This window comes from Trachemys scripta, chromosome 15 (genome assembly GCF_013100865.1).
Source record: "Trachemys scripta elegans isolate TJP31775 chromosome 15, CAS_Tse_1.0, whole genome shotgun sequence".
NCBI lineage: Eukaryota > Metazoa > Chordata > Testudines > Emydidae > Trachemys > Trachemys scripta.
The window spans coordinates 2,675,743-2,695,922 of NC_048312.1; the positions used below are offsets into that span (position 1 = coordinate 2,675,743).

At 43.0% G+C, this 20,180-nt stretch overlaps 1 protein-coding gene across 2 annotated transcripts in view; it reads right to left on the minus strand.

The window, feature by feature from the left end:
* Positions 1–12,799: 12,799 nt before the first annotated feature.
* The window catches only part of GRK3 (G protein-coupled receptor kinase 3), a 128,362-nt gene continuing 120,981 nt past the window's right edge, over positions 12,800–20,180 (minus strand). For both annotated transcript variants that reach the window (XM_034791036.1, XM_034791037.1), the window contains 3 exons: positions 19,081–19,217; positions 18,005–18,118; positions 12,800–17,449 (listed from right to left, as the gene is read on the minus strand). In XM_034791036.1, the coding sequence (XP_034646927.1) occupies positions 17,288–17,449; positions 18,005–18,118; positions 19,081–19,217 (413 nt within the window). In that variant the 3' untranslated portion in view covers positions 12,800–17,287. The remainder of the gene's footprint in view (positions 17,450–18,004; positions 18,119–19,080; positions 19,218–20,180) is intronic.

The window sequence follows — 20,180 nt, forward strand, 5'->3', positions numbered from 1 at the left end:
CCCGCCGTTTTGTTACTCTGTAGCCTTTCTCAGTGATATTTTGGGCGAGGGATTTTCAGAGGCAAAGTTCTGTCTATACTGCAGCCTCTTGGATGGCAGAATGTGTCTCTGGTCGCTCTAGGTGTCTCCGGCTAAGCTGTCTGGAGGCCTCCAGGGACCTGAACAGATAGGAGAAACTTCATCAACTTTGCCCATTATGTTTCTGTAAATCCGCTGATTTTACCACTTGGTGTATGAATCGAAACTGAAGACTTGATATTGGTGAACTCCTTTGTGCGCGTGCATGATCTTTGTGTAGAGAGCCAGGCACCGCCCAACCCAACCCACGTCTCAAATCAAGGCAGAGCAGAGGCAATAAAACCAGGGCCGGCGCTTCCACTAGGCGATCCTAGGCGGTCACCTAGGGCGGCAGGATGTGGGGAGCGGCATTTCGCCGCCCTCTGTGGAATTTCGGCGGCGAGGGGCTTCTTCCGCTCCGGGTCGTCGGCGGAAATTCGGCGGCGGGGGTCCTTCCGCTCCAGGTCATTGGCCGAAATTCGGTGGCAGGTCCTTCACTCGCTCCAGGACCCGCCGCCAAAGTGCCCCGAAGACCCGGAGCGGAAGGACCCCCGCCGCCGAGAGTGCAGTTTCAGAGGAGGAGCTGCCGCCGATTACTGTGGAGGAGCGCTGCTGCCTAGGGTGGCAACAACCCTGGTGCCACTCCTGGATAAAACCCTGAGAGGAGCTGAAGGCATGGGAGTATACTCAGCCACGGTGACACAGAAGCGCTGCATCTTGGGCTGCTGTCCCAGAGAGTGCAAAGACGAGAGCAATCCTCACGTGCCTGGAGAACAGTAGGGCATTCATGACATGTTTGTACAGCTCCTAGCATAACGGAACCTTGACTTGGTTAGCCTCTACGCCCTACTGCCATGTAGACGTTAGATAATATCAACTAGAGAGGCCTTAGGGCTGCTTTATGTCCCTGGAGTCTTAGCGTAGGGGAGAACCAGGGAGAGGAGGCCAGATCTGTAATAAAAGCAGTGTGGAGCACATCCAGAGGGTCACAAAATCCTCTATCTTCCAATTGATACCATCCGATCAGTCACTCTCCTGTGCAGGGAAGGCCACACTGCTGTGCGAAGGGGCCTTCCATATCCACTGCAGATGCTGACAGAGACATCCTGGGAGTTACGCATTTCCCTGCAGGGAAACCAGGCCGTCATCCTGCCACATTAGTTGTGGAAGGCGCGTGTTCCTCCTGATGAGCCAGAAAGCAGGTCCCGGGAAAACGAAGGAAGCGCTGCTCTAAAATGAGGGAGTGAGCAGAGAAGTTGTCTGGGCAGGGGCACACTGTGTCTTGTGATGGGCGGCAGCTCTCTGGGCTTGTTAGTGGTGGGGAAGGGAAACTGGAACCCCCCCCACGTCACCTCAGGAAATCCTGAGGAGAATTATCCAGAGGAAAAAACATGCAGGCTCTTCAGGGCCTGTACTCCCTGCCTGGAGAAGGGCAGCGTGCAGAATTCCAGGGTTCAGCAGGGCGAGGGAGACAGCAATCTGAACAGTTCTCCCGTCCCAAGGAGATGGCCCTGGCTCACATTGCTGGCCCTGTGAAGCATCAGCATCTGCTTTAACTATACTCCACAGACGAGAACAACAGCCGGTTCGGATCAACCTGGGGACTGGAAGGACTCAGGGTGGCTGGGAGGAAGGGAGAGGAGTAGCTAAAGAAAAGTCACCATCCCCCTATGCACTGGTAACCTGAAGTCTCAGTGATGGGCCCATAAGAGGAGGTTACTCACCCTGTGCAGTAACTGACGTTCTTCGAGATGAGTGTCCCTGTGGGTGCTCCACTACAGGTGTTGGTGCGTCCCTGCGCCTTCGCCCGGAGATTTTTGCAGCAGTACTCATAGCGGCCACGCATGCTCAGAATCTGCCCCCCCACTGTGACTCTAGGGTAATAGAACGCATGCGTGGCCGGTCTCCTCAGTTCCTTCTCTACCACGGAGGCCCCCCAACTCCGAAGTAGAGGGGAGGAGGGTGGGTAGTGGAGCACCCACAGGGACACTCATCTCGAAGAACGTCAGTTACTGCACAGGGTGAGTAACCTCCTCTTCTTCTTCGAGAGATGTCCCTGTGGGTGCTCCACTACAGGTGACTTAAAAGCAGTGTATCTTAAGGAGGTAGGGACTTCGGATCTGGTAGGAAGGCCGTCGAGAGTACCGCCCTGCCCAAGCGTATGTCAGATAAAGGACCTTGAATAAGGGCATAGTGTTTAACAAAAGTATGGTCAGATGACCAGGTGGCTGCTTTACAAATGTCAGCCAAGGGAACTTTGCGTAAGAACGCGATGGAGGCAGCCAGAGATCTAGTGGAGTGTGTTCTAATGCCATCTGGAGGTGCAACCCCTTTCATCTGATAGCACAAGTCGGATACACTGGGAGATCCAGTTCGAGAGTCTCTGGGTAGAAATAGGCATGCCCTTGGAGCGCTCTGCAACAGAGACAAAAAGTCTAGAGGAGGTTCTAAAGGGTTTGGTTCTATCCAAATAGAATGACAAGGCTCTGTGAACATCTAGTGTATGCATTGAGGCTTCAAAGGAGTTTGCATGTGGTTTCGGGAAAAAAGTCGGGAGGTGTATGGGTTCATTAATATGGAATGATGAATGTACCTTTGGAAGAAATTTGGGATGCAATCTGAGGGTAACCTTGTCTTTAAAAAATATCGTATATGGTGGATGAGCCATGAGAGCTGCTATTTCTCCTGCCCGTCTGGCAGAAGTAATTGCCACTAGAAACGCTGTTTTCATGGAGAGGTGTAAAAGGGAGCACGTGGCTAGGGGTTCGAAGGGTTGCTGAGTTAGGGCAGACAGTACCAGATGAAGGTCCCAGGGGGTGGTCGGTTGTTTAATGTCTGGATATAAGGTTTGTAGGCCCTTGAGGAAACGCTTCGTAGTAGCGTGAGCAAAGACAGACGTATCATCAATTTTGTCGTGGAAAGTCGTAATAGCAGCTAAATGGACCCTGATGGAGCTGAAAGAAAGGCCGGATCGCTTAAGGCCCAATAGATAGTCCAATATAAACGGAAGAGGTACCGAGGTAGGAGAAAGATGTTTGGCAGAACACCAATGTGTGAATCGTTTCCACTTTTGAAGATAGGTCTTGCGAGTAGCTTGCGTTCTGCTATGTAGGAGCACCTCCTGAACTTGTTCGGAGCAATCTAATTCGCGTTGGGAGAACCACGTAGGAACCAGGCCTTGAGGTGAAGCATAGATAGGTTGGGGTGGAGAAAACGACCGTGCTGCTGAGATAGAAGGTTCGGAATAAGCGGCAGGGAGATTGGTGGTTGGATTGACATTCTGGTGAGGAAGGGAAACCATGGTTGTCTGGGCCACGATGGGGCAATGAGGATCACCTTGGCTCGATCCGTTCGTATTTTTATCAGAACCCTGTTGAGAACTGGTATCGGGGGAAACGCATAGAATAGGTTTCGGTGCCATGAGATCATGAATGCAAAGAGGTCTATTGTTGGGTAACCCCAGATGCTGAATACCTCGTGAATGGTTTTGTCGTCTATCTCCCACTCGTGGTCCCATGGGAAGCGTCTGCTCAGTTCGTCCGCTGTGGTGTTCATGATCCCGGGAAGATAAGCAGCTGATACCCGGATGTTGTTCAGAATGCACCAATTCCAGAGCTTCATAGCCTCTGTGCACAGCGAATGGGAACGAGCTCCGCCCTGCCTGTTTACGTAAAACATGCAAGCAATGTTGTCCGTCATTATGCGTACGTGATGATGTTTGATTAGTGGCAGGAAGTGACGGCACGCGTTGCGAATGGCTCGAAGTTCTAGTACATTTATGTGCAGGGAGGTCTCGGTTGGTGACCATAGTCCCTGTACTGTGTGATGAGACATATGTGCACCCCACCCTGTCATAGATGCATCGGTGGTCAGAATGCGGGATGGAGCCTGTTGAAGAAACGGGACTCCAGAACAAAGGTTGGAGTGGACGGTCCACCAACGTAGCGAGTCTTTGACTGGAGTAGGCAGGGAGAGAGTCTTGTTTAAAGAATGCATATTCGGTTTGTAAACCGTTGCCAGCCACGCTTGGAAGCACCTCATGTGTAGGCGTGCATTCTGGACGACAAAAGTGCACGAGGCCATGTGACCTAGTAGTTGCAGGCAGTCTCGGGCAGTTACCTGAGGGCTGTTGCGAATAGTTGTGGTCAGTTGTTTTATGGAATTGTAGCGATCGGGTGGGAGCGATGCTAGCCCGGTCCGAGAGTCGAGGTCTGCGCCTATGAACTGTAGGTGCTGGGTGGGGCGTAATGTGGATTTGTCTCTGTTTATTTGTAGGCCGAGAGAAAGAAAGCACTCGACTGTGAGTCGTGTGAACCGGAGCGCCTCGTCGAATGTTGAAGCTTTGAGGAGGCAATCGTCGAGGTACGGAAATATTATTACCCCTTGTCTCCTGAGGTGAGCAGTAACTACAGCTAGAAGTTTGGAAAAAGCACGGGGGGCTGTAGATAGTCCGAAGGGGAGTACCCTGTATTGGAAATGTGTGGAACCAAGGGTAAATCGGAGGAAACGTCTGTGGGCCGGATGTATAGTGACGTGGAAATAGGCATCTTGTAGGTCGAGGGCAGAAAACGAGTCGCCCTGCTCCAGCGCTGGGATTATGGTATTGAGGGTCACCATCTTGAACTTTTGCTTTTTGATGAATCTGTTGAGCCGCCTGAGATCGAGGATTGGTCGCCATCCCCCATTTTTCTTCTCCGTTAAGAAATAATGGGAGTAAAAACCCTTCCCTCTGTGTCGCTCTGGCACGATTTCTACTGCTCCCAGATGAAGGAGATGTTGCACTTCTTGGAGGAGTAGCTGCTCGTGAGAAGGGTCCCTGAAGAGGGACGGGGAGGGTGGGTGGGTGGGTGGGAGGTAAGGAGAGGAAGGGGATGACGTATCCAATTGTAACTACCTCTAAGACCCACTTGTCGGAGGTAATCTTCCTCCATTGTTGGAAAAAAGGTCGTAGGCGGTGTCCAAAGATTGGTGTGCCGGCTGAAGTGAGGGCATTGCTTTCTAAACCCTCGACCAAATTTTCAAATCTGCCTATTAGCTGGTGGGGGTTGAGGCGCTCCTGTAGAGTTTGGGCGACGTCGCTGGAATCGTGGTCATGGACGTTGCGGCTGTTGCTGTTCCTGCGGTCTATGGGAAGATTGTGTAAATGCGGGATAACGTGGCCGGTGGTATGGTTGGTAACGATATTGTCTTCTTCTTGCCGTAGATGTCTGGAGACCTAAAGACCGGAGGGTTGTTCTGGAGTCTTTCATTGAATGAAGCACTTCATTCGTGTTGGAAGCAAAGAGTTTGTCACCGTCGAAGGGAAGATCTTCAATTGTGTTCTGAACTTCGCGAGGAAAAAAGGAAGAGGAGAGCCAAGAGCCCCGTCGCATGACTATCGCTGTAGCGGTAGATCTTGCCGCTGTGTTGGCTACATCGAGGGCTGCTTGGAGAGCGGTGCATGAAATGGCTTGGCCCTCAGAAACTATAGCTCTGAACTGTTGTTTTCCTTGTTCTGGAATGTCATCAATAAAGTCCATTAACTTATTATAGTTTTTATGGTCGTATTTTGCCAGGACTGCAGAATAATTAGCTATGCGAAATTGGAGGGTGGAGGATGCATAGACCTTGCGACCAAACAGGTCCAGTCGTTTGCTATCCTTGTTAGGTGGGGCAGAACGAGAATACTGTTGTCTAGCCCTCTGGTTCGCAGCGTCTACTACCAATGAGTTTGGTGCTGGGTGGGTAAAAAGAAATTCAGAGTCCTTTGGAGAAATAAAATACTTCTTGTCCGCTTGCTTGCAGGTAGGTAGGCTTGTCGCTGGAGTCTGCCAGATGGACTTAGCGGGTTCTAAAAGGGCTGCGTTAATTGGGAGTGCCACTCTGGAGGAAGAAGGGGGCTGTAGGATGTTCGTTAGCTCATGCTGTTGTTCGGGAACCACTTCCAGGTTAATGTTCAGGTCACTAGCAACTCTCTTAAAGAGGTCCTGGAATTTTGTATATTCATCAGAGGGAGTGGGAGGAAGGGGAAGTAATGCTTCCTGCGGTGCTAACTCCGGATCTGTTGGACCAGGAGAAGGGCTAGGTTTATCCTGGGAACGTGGCTGTGTTGCCAGGCGTCTCGTGTCACTAGCATATGCATTAGGAGACGGCACTGGATCAGTGTTGCGCCTGGTCGAATGGCCACGGGGCATGTGTTCCCGAGGGTATGATGCCCATGGTGTCCAGTATTGCCATGGTGGCGGGTAGGGCATAGGTGGTGCCATCCAGGGGTTCATCCCCCAAGGGGCAGGGTCCTGAGAGTGGGATGAAGTAGTATTTCCATAGCCCTTATTGCTCTGGGTCTGGGGCTGGGAGTCATGATATGGGGAAAAAACTCCCTGTGGATCTGCTTCCTCCTCACTGGAGGAAAATTGCTCAGATCCTGACTCAGGCATCGAAACAGAATATGCCTTCATGAGCGGAGACTGCAAGGTAGGTGATACTAGCAGATCAGCTGTCTGGGTAAAATGAGTGAAAGCAGCTCCTGCGGGAGATGAAAGCTGAGCCGACAGAGGCTGCTGCACAAGAGCATTACTGCGATCGGGGCTTCTGGCTGTGATCTGTGAGTCAGAATGCCCCGCAGGCGTCGGTGCCGCGGTCGGTGCCGGGCGAGAAATGTCGGGCTGCCTCGGGTGAGGCGTGCTGTGGAATGTCGGCACCGTCTCATTCGCGGTGCCGAACGGTGCCGTCACTGAGGCAGGCAACTAGAAGCCTGATGCATCGGCACCGGAGCTTCTCGGCGGCGCTGAAGCCTCAGGCGGCTTTTGCGCTGTTCCGGAGGAGCCTGGCTCATTAAAATTACTGAGGCGAGGAATCACAGGCAGAGAGATCATCGATCTGCCTGGAGAAACTTTATGCCTCATAGTCTTGCTCGGTGAGGAAAGGTGCCCCTTTTTCGTAGACTTCTTGAGCTTTTTTGGGGGGGGGGGGCTGTGTCGGGTAGCGGAGCCGGCTTCAATGCCTGGGTCTGAAACTGACCCGATAGATTTTTGAAGCAGGAGCAGTTTGAGTTTAAGCTCCCTGTCTTTCCGTGCCCTGGAGCTGAGTTTACAGCAGTGGGCACATTTTTGGGGAATGTGAGCTTCCCCCAAACATTTTATACACTTTGAGTGCCCGTCCGATGACGGGATAGCTTCCTTACAAATAGCACAGCGCTTGAAACCGGTGGAGCCCGGCATAGCCGCGGCTAAAAAAAAAAAAAAAAAAAAAAAAAAAAAAAAATTTCCTAAGATAAACTGGGTAAGTAACTATTTTAACAGAGAAAACTGACAGAAAAACTGGTTTCTAAAGGATAATTAAGGCAATAGTGAAGGATTCTCTAATGAGTCTGCTGAGCTCCGTCTCAGGCCGGGGACGGTTGAGAAGGAACTGAGGAGACCGGCCACGCATGTGTTCTATTACCCTAGAGTCACAGCGGGGGGGCAGATTCTGAGCATGCGTGGCCGCTATGAGTACTGCTGCAAAAATCTCCGGGCGAAGGCGCAGGGACGCACCAACACCTGTAGTGGAGCACCCACAGGGACATCTCTCGAAGAAGAACCAATCATTCTCTCTGTCATTCCTTTAAGGGCCTTCTTTTTCACGAGATTTTACTTCTTTCCTCCAAGAAATACAGAGATGAAAGCAGTAGAAGACTAAACAAAGACTCCATGCTTCCAGGAGAGGGTGCAAAGCAGAATGAGGGAAAGCAGGCGGGAAACTGTCTTTATATACCTGATGTGACTGGCAATCATCTAGTCTCCTGCTGCCTGGTAGGGGTGGAGTTGATATGGAGCATAGTTTTATGGGAGAGAAGGAAAGGGGATGAACTGCTTCCCAGCTTGCCAAGGCAAATACCATCCACAAAGAATAAGGCGTCTGTTTGCCCTGGAAAGCACAGCAGAGGGCTCACGAGCTCAGCTTTCTAAATATTCTCGTTGTACAGGTGCAAGCATGTAATGCTTCTGTAACCGTCTCCAACTCTCCCCCCCCAACACATTTCTTTAGGAGGATCTTAAAATCTGCCTTACTTTGAGACATGGTGTCCATGTGCCCAACAAGCCACTGTACCCTTATCTTGAAAAGCTCAGGCAGTCTTATTTTATTTTTATTTTTTTAAAAACTGGAAAGAATGAAACACAGTAGCATGCTCACGTGATTTTTTTTTATTGGAATTCTCTTTGCATGAGAGCAGTTGACCAACACACAGAAGCAGCTTAGCTGTTCCAATTGTTAAAAAAGTAATAATGGTAGAATGAACGAAGTGTGGCACAGCACATACACTGCCCAGGACTGTAAACCGTGACCACACAGTCTCTGTGGAAGATACGACTTCAAACGTGCACTAGTAGGATATCGAGGAGGTATAAAACCTCCTTCTGCACAATAAATATGAAAAGAGCAAAACATATAAAACAAATGTTTCTCAGATACAATATCTAAAGTTATTTACAGATACTGGCTTTTCTTACCATTAAATCACACACTGAAAACAGGTTCTCTTTCCATTTTTTAATCACTCATTGCTATTCATTTAAATCTGCTCCTCTACTGCTGCTTCTGAATTAAGTCACAAAAATAAAGTGAGTAAGAAAATGCCTCTCAGGAAGTTCTAACTTTATTCTGTTTTTCAGTCTGCTTTTATTTGCACTAGTCCACCTCACCTGCTCAGTCACCTCTCTCTTTTCAGAAAGAAACAAGGACATGTTTCAATAGGGAAAACTTTATCCTTCCACTGTACTCAGCTACGGCCTCATACCAAAATCCCTTTATGCAACTCCCCATTCTGCTGCCTAATAAGCTAGAATGGAAATAAAAAGCAAGTCAGGAAAATCCTGATGCCAAGGTACAATCTACCCTCTAATGCAGGACTTCGATATTCTAAAGAAGTGTTCTGCTCTGGTATGTCTCGGTTTGGCTGAATTGGAATGAGTTCTATCGCCCTCACCGTGCATTTAAGAGAGGGCTTCAGACAGAAGCTTCAGAATGGCAGCAGTGCATACTTCACCGCGGCCTAATCTCTCTCTGAGGATGCTCACGAGGCAGGACTGCTCAAAAGTCTGGTTTGCTTGATAGCAATAGCAATTAAATGTGGTCAAACAATTTAAGACTGGGAAAATGGAAACCAAAACAAAAACAATCAAACCAAAGAACAGTATTTACCCATACACAGTGCTGTCTCCAGCTCTGAATAAAGCACTTGTGCTACTTCGTTAATGAGAAGAAGAGGCTTAATTCTGATGGTGGGTAAAAGGAACGTTTGATGGTGAGCTCTCCATAAGCAAGATGTTATTTAATGAAATACTAAAGAGTGCGCACTGAAGCTTCCCAACACATGGAGATTAAAAACATATTCTTTTATGCGGCAATGTATTCCTCAAAGCATACATGGCATGCTTAGAGATGGGTGGGTTTTAGCAAATGAGTTATTTGACAAATTTAGCCCTATTGTCTGTTAGTCAATTATCCACTACTAGATCATAATTTTGCAGAATTGTCCAATAGTCACAATAGTTTGTGAAGACAGAAGTCAAGTCAGCCAATAGTTTAGTTGCAAACTTCTCACTATAGGTGAAATGCATTCCAAGTGCAGGAGGGGCCACCAAGACCCATGTGCCACTGAAATACAATTTAAATGCCCTTGTGAAGGTTTCAGTGGGAGTTAAGCAGTACCACTTCAACTTATGAGCGTTTGCTAGCCACACAGTGTGACCAGTCACCTATGTTCCATGATACTATTTCTGTTTCCTGATTGGATGATGTAAGCTTTATGAACAGGATAAGTCCCTTTTTCTGTTCACAAACAAACTGTGAACATTTATAACTCTTCATATGTTTTCCATGACTAGTAATGAGCTTTCTAAAATGGCCGAGACAGCACTACCACTGTCAATCCTCTTGTGATTATTTGTGCTGGCATTTGTAACAGCTTCCTTTCCATGAACATTCTTGAGAATAAAACCTCGCTCACTGGAATGTCCAGGAACAAAAAGAATAAAAGCTGTGAATACCAGCAAATTGAGCTGATGGGTTTTATTTGCAAGAATGTTTATATGATGCTTCATTCACTCAGCCATTGCATTAAAGAGATGATCTAGGTAACTGCAAAAAAGGGGGTGTTTTTATTTTTACGATAAAATGGTAAACTGGACAGATTGTTACTGAAATTAATTTGACTTTATTTATGAAAAACAGAATAAAGCTGTTCAATTCTATCTGAAAGGAACTGCCGTCTCTTTAAATAACAAGCTATACAGATAAGGAGCAGGAGTTTTATGGAATGTCACAAGTTGAAGAAACATATGGATTCAATAAATAATATAAAATGTTTTTTGTTAAAATAGAATTCTTGGTTTTATACCTACACAGCGTAGCAAACTTTACATTAACAAAATAAAGCTGAGTCTGTGATGATTAGTTTAAAATAAAATAAAAATACAATTTAACAATAGTATTAAAACAGCCAATGTTCAATAAATGACAATCCACATAATATGTACATCATGGAATATAAATCAACAGGAAACACAAAATTAAATCATTTGCAATTTGTGCAGACATTTGTATATATATTTTCTCTATATATTTTAGATATTTTCCATTTTATACAATATTACAAATTAAGAAATACTATACTTTTTTAAAATAATATTTTCAGGTTTTTTTAACTTGTAGAATTATTGACTCATTTCTTAAAATAACACCACTAGAATTCTTTACTCTCTACAGCAGAGTTCAAAAGAACCTGTCCCCATAAGTATTTAGGTGGGAATTTCAGAATTAAGGGAACTGTATCACCAGTATTTGCTGTGTGGGAAAAGTAAAGAAAGTGATTTGTGCACATCTACACAATGTAAAAGTAAATGATAGTAAATAGGAATGTAGTTTTTAGCTGTCTGTACAACAGCCAAAGAAAATCACAACAAACAGAGCTTCAGGTATTTCATCTTTCATGAAGAGTTTACTAATATTTAAGGCCTCAATCCTAAAAAAGTAAGTGTATGAGTAACTTTATGCACATAGGGCTTGATCCTACGTTCCTTTAAGTCAATGGCAAAACTCTTATTGACCTTAATACTGCTGCTGAATCAAGTCCAAGTCACTTTAGGAGGAGTGTTTATGTGCTTAAAAGTTTGTAGGATCAGGGCCTAAATGAACTGATTTCTTTGTTTTTAGCACCAAATGCCCTATATGTCCTGTAATCGATGTATCAGACTGTGAATAAATGTATATTGATAAGAACAGTGGCAATATTATTGCCGTATTATTTGATTTTTTCTTTAGGGAAAGTGGGGGGGGGGGGGGAGAGAGCTCTGTCACATCTCTGAGGGAGTCATTGAAATTACAGGAAGCTTGAATGCAACTGAGGCCTTGGCTACACTCGCGGATTCACAGCGCTGCCGCGGCAGTGCTGTGAAGCGCGAGTGTAGTCGCGCCGCCAGCGCTGAGAGAGCTCTCTCGCAGCGCTGCAAGTACTCCACCTCTCCGAGGGGAATAGCTTGCAGCGTTGCGAGTGAGCGTGCAGCGCTGTATGTACTCCACCTCTCCGAGGGGAATAGCTCGCAGCGTTGCGAGAGAGCGTGCAGCGCTGCAGGCGCTGATTACACTGCCACTTTACAGCGCTGCACTCGCTGCTCTCGGGGGGGGGGGGGGTGTTTTTTCACACCCCTGAGCGCGGCAAGTGCAACGCTGTGAATTGCCAGTGTAGCCAAGGACTCAACTAAGTAACATTCCACATGCCAAATTGTGGAGGCTGGGCCTACATACAGGAACAGTGTCGTCCACACATGTGCTAAACTCACACAACATGCTCAGTGCCATTGTTTTTAAAACCTAATCTAAGAACAGCCATCCTATGTCAGATCAAATGTCGTTCTAGCCCAGTATCCTGTCTTTCGACAGTGGCCAATGCCAGGTGACCCAGAGGGAATGAACAGAACAGGGAATCATCAAGTGATCTATCCCTGTCACTCATTCCCAACTTCTGGCAAACAGAGGCTAGGGACACCATCCCTGCCCATCCTGGCTAATAGCCATTGATGGACCTATCCTCCATAAACTTATCTAGTTCTTTTTTTATCTTGTTTTAGTCTTGGCCTTCACAACATCCTCTGGCAAGGAGGTCCACAGATTGACTGTGTGTTGTGTGAAGAAATATTTCCTTTTGTTTGTTTTAAATCTGCTGCCTATTAATTTCATATGGTGACCCCTAGTTCTTGTGTTATGAGGAGTAAATAACACTTCCTTATTTACTTTCTCCACACCCGTCATGATTTTATAGTCCTCGATCATTTCCCTTCTTAGTCATCTCTTTTCAAGCTGAAAAATCTGAGTTTTATTAATCTCTCCACATATGGAAGCTGCTCCATACCCTTAATTATTTTTGTTGCCCTTTTCTGAACCTTTTCCAATTCCAATATAACTTTTTTGAGATGGGGCGACCACATCTGCACACAGTATTCAAGATGTGGGCGTACCATGGATTTATATAGAGGCAATATGATATTTTCTGTCGTGTTATCTATCCCTTTCTTAACGACTCCCAACATTCTGTTCGCTTTTTTGACTGCCGCTGCACATTGAGTGGATGTTTTCAGAGAATTATTGACAATGACTCCAAGATGCAAGATCTCTTTCTTGATCGGTAACAGTTCATTTAGACACCATCATTTTATATATAGTTGGGATTATGTTTTCCAATGTGCATTACTTTGCATTTAATCAATATTGAATTTCATCTGCCATTTTGTTGCCCAGTCACCCACTTTTGTGAAATCCCTTTGTAACTCTTTGCAGTCTGCTTTGGACATAACTATCTTGAGTAATTTTTTATTGTATACAAATTTTGCTACCGGATGGTTTACCCTCTCTTTCGGATCATTTAAGAATACATTGAACAGCACTGGTCCCAGTACAGATTCCTGGGGGGACACCACTATTTATCTCTCTCCATTCTAAGAGCTGACAGATCTAATGCCCACTGACTTCAAGAGGCGTTGGAGTAAGCCCCAAATGAACACTCAGTACACTCATGTATTTATGATGATAAATAAGCTCATCTCCGAAAAGTATTATTAAAAATATTAGATTTTAGCCTTAAATCTAGCTGGACTAGCATGATAATGAAATGAAGCTAAAGCATAACTTTTCTGAAGAAGCATTTAAACAATGATACTTAAACTACAAGGATGACCTATATCTCGGTAAAGAAATTAACAGCACTATAAATGTTCATCTACGGTTTTGCAAGCTCGTATTCAAGTACATAATAGATTTGAACAATAAATTGCCCCTAATTTCTAGCTTAAACACCAGGAGGCCTTGGGCCATTTTACAGAGTGTTCACTGAAATGCTGCACAGCATCTCCCAACTAATGGAAAAAACCCATTTCTGAACAGTTCCACCGTTATACTTCTGTTTTTCAGTATAAATGAAGGATGTTTTGCTTATCCCAGATTTAGGTCCTGATTCAGGAAAGCATCCCAATTCAGGAGAGCGGTTAAAGCACAAAAGTCAATGTGACTTACACACCTGCTAAAGTGCTGTCCCAAATTGGGGCCCTAATTCACAACAGTAAATGGGAAGGTCTAACTTATTCCTTGCACACTCAAACTGCCATGGTCTTTCTTCACTAGGGGAACTGTAGTAAGCCAAGAATGGAGGGTGAGCCCCATGTCTTTCCAGGACAATTCTGAAGCCTGTTAGGCCCTAAGCCTTTAAAAGCTTACACACATGCTTAACTTTAATCATGTGAACAGTCTCAATCACACTACTCATGGGCTTGATTACACTGATGCACATAAACCAGTCTCTGTAGGATTAGGGCCTTCAGAAACTCATCAGCTCATCTGTCAGAAGAACTAATATAAAGAATTATTGAGATATATCCCAGCAACACCCAAGGTGTAGGAGGGCCAATCTGACATTGTCTGGAATATATTTTGCTCTAAAATGAAAAGGAAAAAGTTACCCACAAATGAATAAAATAAAAGCCTACACTAGAGCTGAATAAACATTTACAGCCTTGCAGATAGCAACATATTGAAAAGCCGCATTTAATGTTTAATTTAGTTTTGTTGACGCAAGCAGCTTTTTCTTTTAATTTTTAGTTCCCTGAACATTTTATAAGCACACTGAGCGTACAAAGGGGGTTCGGATGTCTAAAAGACAAAACCAAGTCTTATCTCACATTTTCAATTTTTAACAAGTTTTACAACATATTTATATTCTTTAAAGATCTTCGTGAAAAAACAATTTTGTTTGTCCCATAAAGACATTATAGAATTTGATATCTAAAATAGCAACAATTGGTTAAGAACAACAACAAATCTCTGACTTCAGAATTCTTAAATTTTAAATCTCTCCTGACAGTATAAAATCTAATTCTGAGTTTTCCAAGCAAAACCTTCATTTATTAGTGATAAAATACTTTACCGTGAATACAAGTATGGGGGTTTTGTTAAGATAACTGTTCTTTCAGAAATGTGAAGTTACTGACTGAGACAGTGGAATGGTGCAAAATACTCAACTTCTACAAAGCTTCAACAATTCATGTTAATATTCTGGGGAAAAATAAAACTGGAGGAAAATAAATAATGATATATTTATATTAATATTTGACTCCTATAAGCAATTATCAAAGGGAATGCAGTGAATATTAAATGACAGATGATTTTAGCTGCCATTTTAAAAATCAAAATCCAGATAACTTTAAACAGCTTACAAAAATGAGGTGATAATGTAAAAAGCTACAGTATATTCAAGTGTCAAACCAACTCTATTTTGTAATTTAATTTTTAAAATAAACATATCTTCCACAAGTTATTACATAGCTTTGATTCAAAGAAATGAATGTTTTAGAGGCACACATTTTTAGCTTCAGATATATCTTCCTTTTATCTACAGAAAATAGCATTTTAGAATTTAATATGATGAAAATATCAGAATCATTACCATAGATCCACAAATGTTCCCAAAGGATATGATGACAGAAAATTTCAGCTACTGGAAATAATTAAAAGAGAACAAATGGAACTGATCAAATTGACCTTGAACTAATAAAACACGAATGGAGTAAGAGATGATATGAGGGGTTTTTTAATGTGGTTTTATCATAGATTGAGCTTTCTTTTTATTCAAAACACAAATCAGAATAGGTGCGTGTGTGGTATTCTAGGAAAACAATTCAAAAATATCCAGTGTACAGTGGATTACATTAAAAATCTGCCACTCCACAGTGGCATGAGTTTAGGAAAAGACCACAGTTACTGCTCATAGAAATATACCAGGACTTCAAACATTACTTTTCAGTAGATGAAGATGGAACTCCATGCTCATTTTAAAAAGTAATCCAAGAAAACAAATGTGTAAATATCCTTTTAAAATTACCACTTGCCAAGCATAAAATATTTTTTAAAATTCAATTTTTTTCTCACACTATAACAAGATAGAAGAAAAATGGTTGGCATTGTTGTCAGATTTATTAAGCCATCCCATTTTTAGTAGCTCATACATCCAATTTCACAAGAATGTGGAGGATAAATAGGAGCTGAGGATAAATAGATGAATTTAAAAAAAAAAAAAAAAGGATTTTGGAGTGTTTTGGCACTTTATACTTTGCTGTCCGTGAAACCATTCTGAAGTTCTGCGGTTGACTGTTAGCCAGACAAGCTAGAAATGAACTGGTCAGAAGGGATGGGCAATTCTGCTCCCATTTACACAGGCGCAAGTCTGTTGACTTCTATGAGAGTTATACCCATGTAACTCAGCAGAATGTGACCCGCAATAAACAATGTCATACAGAATTAGATGAAGGCTCAAATTCTCCTCTGACTTGCACCTCTTGCAAACCCATTAGATTCAATGAGACTCATAGTATGCATAACAGGGTAGAAATTGCCCTGAAATGTTCAAAGTTGTCCAAAGATTATATACTATATTTTTACTTCCCTAAAATATCACCTTACATGTGACATATGAATGATGACATAAGGAGAATTTACATATATTTGGCATATAATCGTCTTATTTTTGTCATTTTCATCCTCAATATTCTCAGACTGTTTTCAGTGTGAATGTCTGAATTCTCTATAAAAGGAAATTTGGACTTCTTTTTGAAATTCCTGCAATCTGATGTGCATGTGACTATTAAGTGCTTGGCTATGATGAAGGTCTGGGATAACTATGCTACACATTACTTTGAGAGAGAGAGAGAGAGAGAGAGAAGGGTCTATGAGTCCAACCACTTAAGAGCGATCCAGAAGAATACATACCAAGTTATCCATACATTTTAATCCCGTATGTGCACTAGTACGCACTGGATTTACAGAATTCTTTAATTTTTAAAAAGTGCAGTTGAGCTGACATGGAAAAGAACTGTTTTGTATTCACTGTAAACTTGTCAAAAGGAATCTGCTGTTTAAAAACTGTGCTAAAATAATCAATTTTTACAACAGACCACTAGATGAAGCTACCATATATTCCTCTTCACCAATTATTACTCTGTTGTGTCAGTTATAGTTTTGTATATACGTAGAAGAAACAAAACGGTGGTAGCTACTATTAGTGAGTACAACAAACCAAGTGAATAATCTGAGTTCAATGTTTCCATGAAGTATCAACAACATTCAAACCACAGGACAGTTAGAAATCAGTATTTTGAAGTGCATAAGAGTCACACTGTTGATCACCAGCAGTATGGAGCAAGGATCTATTAAAGTCAATAGTGATGGCTGGAAAGAACAAGGCAACATATAGGATTACCTGTTATCCCACATGACAAATTTGCAGTTCCTTCCAAAGTCTGGGATATGTCAATAACAGACATCAACATGTAAATGATAAAGAGTAGTAACCATTTCAGTTTCCAGGTTTGGTACATACCAAAACAAGGGTATTGCAAAGAAAAGATTATCTTCCTTCCTTCAATAGTTCTAGGATAACAGACCATTCGAACACCACCAGGGTGTGATGATGCATGGGAACGATAAGCAGCCTCTACATTTGGCAACTTTCACTACTGCTATTAGTGAGCATTCACCTTGTCATTGCTTTAGTCTTCACAACCTCCAGATGTAGAGTCCTGTCATCAGCCCATGCTGTAAACATCCAAGGCGTCATCTTCTAAGTACTTCCTGGTTCAGGGATTGTACAAGTAACTAATGATGCTGTGGCCCTCATACATGGTGACAGAGTCGCTTTCCCTAAGTGACCTTTGTTCTCTCATCTCTTCTACAGCCCATTGCTATTCCTATGGCTGAGTGGTGGCTTTGAAAGCTCTACAACTGTTGAGCGAGATTTATTGAGAAACTTTGGAGCGCGACGCAGCAGCCTCTGTGCCTCAGTAAAGGTTTCTGTCAGCTCTTTTTTCCACTGAACAAACTCTGGGTCACTCTGAAAGGGATACAAAAGTTGTTAGGTACTTCATAATCAAGTGCACATACTGGACAATACCACTTTCCCTATTAGCATTTTTAAACAATGTACTTTATTTCCCATTGGAAAATGAATGGCTCTGGGTATTGGTAACACACAACTTTTCGTCTTTAAGCACTGAGTCAAACCCAGGCAACATGGTAGCAACCAAAGCGGTTACTACTCTTTATGAATGTGCTAACGACCTTGAGCTGCTGGGAAATTAGTTTGCTTGTATGGGCAGACTAGGCTACTTACGCTCCTAAATTAGTCAGTCAGTTTTGAAAATTGTATCCATTATTATTAAACTGAATTAACTCTGACGTAAGTTCCATTGAAATCCAGGTTTTCAGATGTGCCACATTGACCTAGTACAGCCGTATCCCTCCCACTTCGCATGTAAAGCATGTCAAATACTTCATGAGTTTAGTGTAGACTTGAAAACTAAGAAAAATATTTAATTTTACCATTGGGTTTTATCATTGCATACAAAACATCTGCTTTAGTCATCACTGAAAAATTACAGTTGCTCACCTCACACTGCAGGACAAATTGTTTTCCTCCTTTAATTCTCAGCAAGATGCATTTCTTATCTTTAATCTGAGTTTCTTCCACTGAGACTATCTGTTCCATTGTCAGTAGATTTTGCTACCACACATTGCAAAAAGAAAGATGAATTACAATTTGAAGCTGTTACCCAACAGACCTAAAGCTGACTCCTAATTAATTGGGAATATACCCGTGAATAAAGCTACTTACAGGAGCAAATGTTCGCATGATCTGACCCTTAGCTTCTAGTAATACATGAACTAAAAATAGTTCATAAAGTAAGAGAAAATATTCAAAGACATTTACCAAAGGATTTAGTCGCAAAAAATTATTAAAAGATCAACTCAGAACAGCACAAAACAAGACACTGCAAAAAAGGGATGTCATTATGAACTAAATGAGTGTTTTCCCCAATAAGAGCTGCATTTTACTTTATTTTCTTTCAAACAGTATTGCTGTGAAACACTTTAATCAATTGTTAGACAATCTTACTGTCTATGCCAAAGAGCTGAGAAGGATTATCGAAGCACTACAAAGGTACAGATGGAAAAACATACAAGCAGTTTTGTATAAAAGTTTTCAGTAAATACTGCAATGGAAGAACAATATTTTCAAAATCTCTTACAGTGGTGTAGCTAAATACACAGATGACATCCCTAAAACACGATCACAGTTGGACTGAACTATAGATACTAAGCACTGTCTTTGACGTCAATGCTATAGTGTTTCTATTGCCTTACCATTTTATGTTTTTTTGTATAAATACTCCAGAGGTCCTAAATGAAAAAACAATACATTGATAAACTCCCAATTCTTAAAAAAAACCCACAAGTCTGTAAAATCTATTTTAGGTTTCTTGACATCAATGTGCCTACTCAGAAAGTAAAGTACTACTCCATGTGAGAAGAGGTATAAGAATCTGACCTGCCATAGTGACTCCTGAAAAACTCAGACTTCAATGAGAGTTTTCCTGAGTATGGACTTCAAGATTTGGCAAAAATGCCTATCTACATTTGGTACCTTTACAATAACTGTGCTTGTTATACTAATTTCACACTCACCCGTGATTCTCCTTCTCCTCGCCATTCAAGTCGGTTTGGAAAGAGGTAAAAGTAACGACGTTGCCACTGAGTCAAGAATGGGTTCCCCAATTTCAACATGTACCCATGCATAATGCAGTCCTTCCCTAGTGCATAATCTGCGAATAGAACAACTTCATTATACACAATCCGCTACAATCCAGTGTTCAGGAAATGTGCTCTGTTCAGAAAAGGTTTACTAGAGTTTTCACAGCCTATTAAATTTCAGCAGAAGATTCAGTACACATAATATTCTCTACAGTGTGTTACCTTTTGCCTTCTAATTATTATATACACACGTACACACTGAGCCAGATTCTGCACCCCGTTACAGCCGAGGGCAATGAAATTGCACTGAAGTAACCAAAAATAGAATTTGACCCTATTAAAGAAGACACCTGATTTACTGTTGAAAGAATTAACACGGAATATCTTGCGTAACAGCATATCTGCCTTTCCAAGAGGAATGTTCTGTTCAACTCCTCAAATGTCCAGAGAGATCCCCATCAGTTCAATTTTATTTTTCCGCCCGATTCACTTAATTGAGAATTTAGGCAAATATGCCAAAAATAATAATGCAGAAAGAAGGCAGCAGTTCACACACTACAGAGAAGGGAGAGCAGCTCTGCTTTAAGAACATAAGCATGATCATGCTGGGCCAGACCAATGTTCTATCTAGATGCTTCAGAGGGAATGAACAGAACAGGGCAATTATTGAGTGATCCATCCCCTGTGGTCCACTCCCAGGTTCTGGCAGTCAGAGGCTTAGGGACACCCAGAGCATGGGGTTGTATCCTGGACCATCTTGGTTAATAGCCACTGATGGACCTTTCCTCCATGAACTTATCCATGTCTTGGTTTGCATTTTGAAGTGTGCCCATGTTTCAATGCCATAATTTATCAATTGTTTTAAAATACTATATGAAATATGGAAATACTATGAGAGAACAATCAGAAAACAAAAGATTCCCCGCCCCCTCCCAAAAAAAAGAGAGAGGGAATTTGTGAAGAAATACAGACTCACTTCAAACTACCACAACTGGACACCATATTGAGGGGTAGGGAAGAAGTGAAGGAGCTCA